The sequence below is a fragment of the Lipotes vexillifer genome, unplaced genomic scaffold (assembly GCF_000442215.2).
Source record: "Lipotes vexillifer unplaced genomic scaffold, Lipotes_vexillifer_v1.1 scaffold382, whole genome shotgun sequence".
In the NCBI taxonomy this organism is placed as follows: domain Eukaryota; kingdom Metazoa; phylum Chordata; class Mammalia; order Artiodactyla; family Lipotidae; genus Lipotes; species Lipotes vexillifer.
The window spans coordinates 589,643-598,139 of NW_006780611.1; the positions used below are offsets into that span (position 1 = coordinate 589,643).

General features: G+C 59.1%; 1 protein-coding gene across 1 annotated transcript in view; it reads right to left on the reverse strand.

Moving 5' to 3' along the window:
• Positions 1-492: 492 nt before the first annotated feature.
• MOV10L1 (Mov10 like RNA helicase 1) overlaps positions 493-8,497 on the reverse strand; it is a 43,702-nt gene continuing 35,697 nt past the window's right edge. The window contains exons 17-26 of the mRNA XM_007454083.1: positions 8,316-8,485; positions 7,673-7,819; positions 7,083-7,204; positions 6,807-6,906; positions 6,533-6,697; positions 5,016-5,189; positions 2,438-2,587; positions 1,602-1,709; positions 680-817; positions 493-588 (exon numbers count right to left, since the gene is read on the reverse strand). Coding sequence (XP_007454145.1) covers positions 493-588; positions 680-817; positions 1,602-1,709; positions 2,438-2,587; positions 5,016-5,189; positions 6,533-6,697; positions 6,807-6,906; positions 7,083-7,204; positions 7,673-7,819; positions 8,316-8,485 — 1,370 coding nt within the window. The remainder of the gene's footprint in view (positions 589-679; positions 818-1,601; positions 1,710-2,437; positions 2,588-5,015; positions 5,190-6,532; positions 6,698-6,806; positions 6,907-7,082; positions 7,205-7,672; positions 7,820-8,315; positions 8,486-8,497) is intronic.

Genomic DNA, 8,497 nt, shown 5'->3' on the forward strand with positions numbered 1-8,497 from the left:
ACTCAAGCATTTATTTCAGTGACAACTGCAGGGACTGCCCAGGGGTGGGCACAGGCTGCGTGCGGAGCTGACAGCAGCGAGAGCAGACGTCAGACCAGGGGCCCCAGGCCCGTGGCCACGGCTGGAAACTAGGCAGGCTGCAGCCCAGATGGCGTCCCTCGGGGTGTGGAATGTGGCCTCCAGCCACTGCTTCTCAGCAGGGGCTCTGCTGGGCAGAGAAGGGAGGCCGCACACCCGGCCATGGCAGCAGACTTGGAAATGCGGGGTCCAGTGAGTGGGGTCCCCATGACGGCTCAGGCTCGCGCTCAGGGACCACCACAGGGGGGGCGCTGGCGGCCCCCTCTTTCCCAGGGTGGTCTTACGAGGGGCACTGAAGTTTGCTCATTAAGCTGTGAAAGGAAGGAGGCGCTGACCCCAAATGTCATCCCAGGACCGGGTGGAGGGTGGCCGCAGCCCAGGGGCAGAGCCCGCAGGGGCAGGAGACGGCAGTGCTCACTTCTGCAGGGGCTGCAGCTCGGGCGGCAGGTTGCATCCCGTGTAAACCCCATTCGTGATGCTGTACTCCAGCAAAGCCCCGAAACACGGATCCTGATGACACACAAAGGGGCGGGGCTCGTACCTGACAGCCATCCCACTGCCCCACTGGGCCCCTCTTCCTGAGCCCTGGGCCACAGCTCACCCTGACAAGAACATGAGGATTTCCCACCACAATCAGCAAGGCTTTGGGTCTGGTGATTGCAACATTAAATCTTTTTGAGTCAGCCAAGAATCCCAAAAAATATCTATCATCTTCAAATATGTCTTCATTTGACCGCACCTAAGAAACACAAAGATGGGTAAAAATAGTGTTTAAAATTTTTCGGTGTGGAAAGAAACTCAATATATAAAAAGCATTTAAAAACGTTCAACGTCAGTATGACTCCATCTGTGATCACAGAAGAGAAAGGCAGTGGGTGAGGAGCAGGCCTCCCGGCGTTCTGCCTACAGCCAAGGGGGCACTCCACACACCAAGGGGTGACCTCCGGTGCAGGGCTTGAAGCAACGCTGCTTTTCCTCCTACCTGAACTCCCCAACCTGCCAGCAGTTTACACGCACTGTCCATAAGGGGAATTTTTTTGCTTTGTTTTGTTTTTTTTTTATGGTACGCGGGCCTCTCACTGCTGTGGCCTCTCCTGTTGCGGAGCACAGGCTCCGGACGCGCAGGCTCAGCGGCCATGGCTCACGGGCCCAGCCGCTCCGCGGCATGTGGGATCTTCCCGGACCGGGGCACGAACCCGCATCCCCTGCATCAGCAGGTGGACTCTCAACCACTGGCGCCACCAGGGAAGCCCCATAAGGGGAATTTCAAAGAGAAGAACAGACTTCCGAGAGCCGAGCCACCCTTCCCGGCCCGCAGGCCCCTCGCCAATCCCGCCCCTCCCACATCCCCGCCCCTCCTCCCACACTTGACTACTTCTTCCTGGGCTTCTGCGCTTCGTTTTGTTTTTAAAAGAACACCCGACAGGTAACTGCTCGAGGTGACGGTCCAAGGCCCCTCCTGCCCCCGGGAGGCCCCGCACAGCAGCCAGCCTGGCGCAGGCCCCTGGGACGGGGGTACCTACAGTTGAGATGATGATAACCAGATACTCTTGCCCTTGAAACTCCTCCACGGATCCAACCTTTATATCCATCAGATCAACATTTTGCAAAAGAATTCTGATTTTCTCCACCTTTGAAGGAGATGAGATCAAAGATAAAATTCCACAAATCTGACCATTTCTCTACATGTTACAGCGTAAGCTGAACGTTAACCACTGAGCTCCACGGCCTTTCAACCCCTGATCTCGGCTCATCAACTCTAAGCCGCTCACGGCACAAATGCCGATCTCAGGTGGGGTGTACGGGGCCGGGGCAGCACCTCTCAGGAGCAGGGCTTTGCGTCAAGAGGCGAGGACTCCCTGTGCTGAGTGGGGGTGGGTCCAGAGCACCTCCTGGGGTTGGCGGGGAGAGAGAGCCGTCCAGAGGATCCCACCCCCGGGGCCTGAGTGGTTATGACAGGAACCAGGCTGTGTGGCCACAGCAGGAAAGCCAGGAGGAAGAGGATGGGGGGGACGGTCCTGAAGCGGGGGCAGCTGATGAGCTGAGCAAGACTGGGTGTGTGTGAAGGTCTCCAGAGGTGCTAGTAAAGGAGAAGCAACTTAAAATTGTGAAAAGGACAAAAGCTCAGCTCCTGCCAGCACAAGAGGCTGGAGGGTGCGGACCAGAGGCGGCTCCCTCAGCACCCAGGGGATGGGCCTTCTCACACGCAGTGACCGCATGCGCGCCGAGGTGAGGTCACCACGTGTCCCCAGCCCCCGCCCCCCCACCCCGTTTGGGGCAGAGGGAGCCGTGTCCACCTTCCTTCCTCAGACCCCATGGACAGGAAGGCACAGAGGAGCTGGCTGGAGCAGACCCACACCTGCTTCCGGTAAGGCGTGATCACGCCGATGTCGCCAGCGGACACCTGGCTGGAGATGCTTCTGGCCAGCAGGCAGCAGTAGCGCATGACCTGGACGGCCTCGGCAGGGTTGAACCACGACGGGCTTCGCCCCTCTCGAGCTTCCTCGCCCTGAGTTAGCAGGAAGACAAGAGAATGGCACGTCCATCACAAAAACGTCATTTTCTCGACAGGAGCTTGTGAAGGATCTGTGAACTAGGGAGAAGTCAGGGTGGTGACTCAGCAGAGACAGAGGAGCGCTGCTCTCGTGCAGACTTGTGTTCCAGCAGGACAGACGGATGCTCAGCAGTAAGGACTCGTTCTGGATGCACAGATGCTGGGGGAGGAGGGTTGGCTGGGCGTGTCTCTGAACTGGGACCCCACCCCCTGCCAAAATGCCCGTGCGTCCTGGCGAGAGCAGACCTCGTGGCCTGGGGGAGGTGGCCGGCCGGCCGATACCTATGTGGCCACAAATTTTTAAAAGCAGAATTTACAGGCCCTAGTTCTTGATCAGAACCTAATACAATCAGAAGTAAAATATAGGTCACCCAAACATCCTTAACCACGTGGAAATATACTTCTTTAGAACTCCTGGGTCAAAAAGGAAAATAAAGTCTCAAGCTCCTCGAAAGACACAAAGACGCACGTGGGAAGGGCAGAGCTGGGGGGCGTGGCCACCCGAGCCCCTGCGAGGAGCACAGGGACCACGCGCCTGCCTTGTGGGAACTACAGCAAGCGAAGGAAAGGTGAGCAAATCAGCGAGGGGAGGAGCAGAGATAAAGTTGAGATGAATGAAGCAGAAAACAGGTGAAAATGAAGTCCAAAGCTGGTTTCCCAATTAGACCAAAGGCTGGTGCCTCTCCTGTAACGGGCCAGACGGTCAGAATCTGAGGCTTGGGTGCAGCCACGCTGCCCACTCAGCCCTGCCGTCTTGGGCGCAGGCTCCCGGCTCCCGGATGCACTTCCTTTAGGACAAGACCCCAGTTGCCTTGGGCCCGGCCCCCTTTGGGCGCTCTTGGGGCTCAGCTTCCCCCTCGACTGGGCCCCTCTGCGAGATGCCCTGGGCTGGGGAGAGAGCAGTGAGGCAGATGGGGGGTCTTTCTGGAGCTCTGGGGGAGGGGCTGACGAGAGGAGCATACAGGTGACACCTGGAGGTCTCACTCCAGGGATGGAGTGCCCTGTGGGGGAGCGAGGGCCCTGGCAGTGCTGTAGCCTCGAAATAACGGACGACAATGCCCTTTTGCTTCAACGGTGGGAGTGGACCCCGCTGCTCCCTGCAACCCAGCCCCAGAGGCCTCACCCTCATTTTCTTCTGGGGCCCCAGAATGGAGCCAGTACACAGTCAGGCCCCGAGAAATACCCACTAAATAAGGTAACCTTTCTGGACTCTGTTCTTTTCACACCAAGCACCTCCGTCTCCACAGCTCCATGGTAGGTTATCCAGTGGACCTGGAGTCTCCATTTCCTTCTACACAACGTTTTTGCACATTTGTCACTCCCTTCTACACCCAGTTTTTGTCGCGAATGAGCCTGTTGTGACCCTTACGTAGTTTGCAGGAAACACACGGGTTGCTGTGGGCAGAGCTGACCTCTTCTCAAGGCCAGTCCCTCCACCGGGAGCGTGGGTGCTCTCGGGCGGACCTCCCCTTCTTGGCTGACTGCTCTGCTGCCCCCACTGCATCTGCTTTGCTGCCCCTGAAACAGAGGCTGCCCCTGGAGCAGAGGCTGGGGGAGCGGCATTCCCGGAGGGGCCTCGTGCCGAGTGACCACGCTGTTCTCCCCACAGGGCCCCCTCTTCCTCCAACTCGCCCCCATCCAGAAGATGGGCACCCGAAGCCACACCTGGACGCACGAGCCCACCGCTGACACAGCGGGTCAAGCTAAACGTTGAGGGGCCGAGTGCTGTCCCCGGGAAGGCAGGCTGCTGAGAGGACAGGCAGACACCACTCCAGCCCCAGTTCTGCAGGAGAGTTTGGCGGGGGAGGGGCTCACGCCAAACCTGACTTCGGCTTCTAACCACCAAACTCCCAGTACAAACTCCCTGGTTTTAGTGAGCGCTACCGGGCGTCTAACACCTCCCTCTGGGGACCCCCCACCCAGTGAGGCCCTGGGGAGGGCAGGCTCTGTCCCTAGGATTGGTTCTCCCCCTCCACACCACCGAATCACAGGGGGAAGGGGTGGGGCCGTGGCAGGAGCTTCCTCAGGCCTGCTCACCTCCCACCCCCGATCGACCCTGTCAACTCCCTCAGGAAGCCCCCCTTCGATGCCCACCTCGGGCCAGCCCCCTCCGGGGCCTTCTGTGCAGCCACCCGAGTGCCCAGGGGCTGGTCCTGCGGGGGCAGAGCCCCCTCCTCACTGGCTTTTCTGCCCCCGGGACCAGCAGGGAGCAAGCCCACCACAAGCTCTCAGGAAATGCCGGGTTAAGGATGCTGGGTTAACGACCCAGCATCCGGGTTAAGGATGCTGGGTTAACGACCAGATTCAACATGGTAACCAGGAGACGTGTAACCGTAGGTAGCACTGAGGGGTCGCCCTCCTGCCGAGCCTGGCCCACACTCACCCTCACTCCGTGGAAGATGAGGGGGAAGCCCTTCCTGGGTAACTTCTCCCAGCCCAGCAAGGAGGTCACCACCCTGGGGTCTGCGCAGACTTCCAGCTCTTGGTGGTAGAACAGTCTGGATGGCAGGGCCAGCAGAGCTGAGTGGGACCTGTAGTTCTTCACGAGCTTTGTCACCTGTAGGTAGGAAGCAGGGGCAGGTCCAGGGCCAAAGCTAGCACGTGCACCCGACGTACCTCCAGGAGAAAGGTGCCTGGTCACCTCGAACCACACCCGGGCGGCCCTGCCTGTGACGCCCGCCCCTGTCACCTCCACTGGACTTGGAAGCGCTCTTGGCACCTCCACCTCGGACGACTGGGCTCTGACAGAAAAGAACAGGAGAGAAAGTGTCCCTGTGTGGGGCTGCAGGCTGTCTGCAAGCTGCACCCTGATTCCCTGTGTCGCGACCCCGGCCGTTAGAGCAGCCGGGGGAGCCTGGTCCTGGCTTGGCTGCGGTGGGAGCCGGGCCTGGGCCCCGAGGCAGGACGGCTACCCACAGCCAGCCCCCGAGGCGCCGGGGGACGAAGCACCAGGACGGGGAGCAAGGACAGCTTTGTTTCCTGCCTCCAACTGGCCAGGAAGTTCACCCTCGTCTTTCCTTTTTCCTGGGGTGAGAAGGCCAGAGGCCCAGGACTCTCCTGTTGACAAACTTCAACTCAGTCACCAAGACAGGTCCAGCCTCTGAGACACTAATCGAAACCCCAAACCTGACTCAGCAGCACGGCTTCTCCCTGGGCCGGGCCGGGCCGGGCCCCGCGGTGCTGGCCTGGACACCTGCCCGCCGCCCCATCCGCCCTGTGCCCACGTGCCCTCCCTGTTCTCCAGGGGGAAAGGGCCCGGGGCTGACAATCTGGAACGTGGAATAGGCCCCAGGCAGTTGCCCTGACCATCTGCCCACGATCACCGTACCTAGCTTGCTGTTCAAAGTCCAGAGGGGAACCTCTCCTTGTCTCTGTACTGGGGGAGCCCAGAGGATAATGTTATTGGCTCACCTCAACAGGGGACCCCATGGACACAAAGCTCCCAAGCTCCAGGGTGCTGGGGGTTCCTGAAATGCAGACCCTGAGGCCCATCCCTCTGTGTCATCAGAGGTCGGCTGAGAACCCAGGAACTGGCACCTTCACCAGCACCTCGGGAGACCGCAGACACCCTGCCTTCTCCTCCAGGTGAACTTCCAGAGCTCCCTCCCGTTTCCCACAGTGACACAGACTGAAGCTCTCTTGCTGAGGGGCTGGCGCTGCCTGCAAGGGCTGGTGGCCCCCACAGGGAGCCCCTCAGCAAGCCCTGGAAGCAGTTCCTGAGCTCCTGGGACTGTGGAGTTGGTGAAAGTGCCTCAGGTGCACTTTGGGGGTGGTGGCAGAAGGAGGGTGGGCTGCTTGGGCCCTGCCCCTGGGTGTGGCTCAGGGGACACAGGGTGGTGAGCTCCCCCATGGGCCCCTCTGCTCGAGCCCCACCAAGAAGCACATGGGGTCCAAGCTCACCAACAAGGGGTTGTAGGCACCACAGGCTCCAAAAGCATCTTCGTCTCGCAGATATGCTGGTCGGGACATCAGTCTCTCGAGCATAGAGACATGCAGCCCATAGGCCGTGGCAAGTCTGGACTTGATGACCGGTCCGAGCTGCATGGGGTCTCCGGCCAGGACGATCTGTGGCATGAACGGAATGGCTCTCGGTGTTGTCTGTCTCATGAATGAGTCCCCTGGTGTGTGGCGCGCAGGGGCCAAGGTTGGGGTGACTGCAGCGCATGAGCCTCACCTGGCCGCTGACGTCTGAGACCAGGCCCAGGGGGATGAGGCACTCGGGCTCACTCGCCTGGCCCGCTTCGTCCACAAACACGTGCGTGAAGTGTCCGACTCTAGAGCAGGCACGTTCCCAGGGTCACTCTTGTCCACGTGTCCTGCCCAGCAAGGCCTCGCCTTGCTGCCTGGGGCGCCTGCCCCCTGCTCCTGTCCCTGACCCTGGGTACATCCCGACTCTCTGCGATCACACCACCTCCTCCCCGCCTCCGCCCGGGAAGCCCCAAGAGCCCACCTCAACCCTATCTGGTAGAAGAGCCCTGCGCTGCTGCACGTGGTGATGACCACCCTGAAGCGAGAGGCCTTCCAGATGTCTTCCCCATCTCTGCAATACGGCCTGATGGTCTCTGTGATGCTCTGTGGGGGGCAGGCCATCTGCCAGGTTACTGAGCATTTCTTCAAACTGGACATAATCACAAAGCTGAATGGAATTCTAAATGATAACCTCATCCTGCTGCCACTTCTTGGTTGTGACTCAGTATTGATTTAAGATTGCTTTTTGTATCAAAACGTCTTATGTTTTCCTATCAATTTAGTCCATGTTTTACAGACTCTAGAACCATGAATATAACAGTGAGTCCTGCGGATCCTTCCCCAAAACAACCACATACATTTTCTAGATTCAATCTCTTCTGTTAACCAAACTGGGAGCTTTTATAGTAAACCAACAGAACCAAAAAGCAACTGTACCTTTGGGGAAAAATAAAAGAGTAGCATCAGCATTTAACAAAGCTGGGAGCGCCCAGAGCGTCACTAAACGTTCGGGAAGGAAACCGTCCTCGTGCTCAGTGTGGTGTGGGGACAAGGTCCGGGGAGGACGCTCACCTCCTTGAACCTGCAGGTGGCATTCACGCGGACCATGGCGCCCAGCCGCAGTGCCTGGCTCTCGTGCAGCCGCAGGCACACAAGGTCGGCCGCGCTGTTGGAGGGTGCGCACACCAGGATCCGACTGTCCGGCAGAGCGTGGAAGACCTTCCCCAGGACACACGGGAGGCAAAAGGGGACGGGTCAGCGGCCAGTGCCAAGCCCACCTGTGAGGGCTCCTGACGTGGACTCGCTGCATGGGCCCACGTCACCCCTCACACGTCTGAGCCTGGCCCTGCCACTGTGTGCAGGTGGTGGAGTCCCCGTCTCCCAGACCCTAAACTGCCCGGGTCTGGGTACCCACAGGCGACCCGAGTCCCCAGCGACACAGGACACTGAACACAATGTCCACAACTCAATTTAAACCTCGATGGAGGCGCCAGACACTTGTGCAGTTTCTATTCTGAAGTGGAGCGATTCCTGTCTAAACCTACGAAATGAGCTCTTAAAGTCCTACAGCCACATAACAAACTTTGCTAAATATGAAACAACTGGGATTTTTCAAACTCTTTCCAACATTCTGATCTGTGGTTTAAACCGATGCTTCCAGATGACAGGAGCACACAGCTCGGTTTACCGCGACCCCGTTCCCACCCACCATTACCTGTAAAACAGCCTCTATGATGGTCACCGTCTTCCCAGTCCCAGGAGGCCCGAAGAGCACATAGGGGATCGGGCGGCAGTCTCCACTCAGGATCCTCCTCACCGCCAACTTCTGGTTTTCGTTCAGCAGGGGGATGAAAAACTCCTCTCTCGTTTTTGGGGCTCCGCTGACTGTGTCGCAGC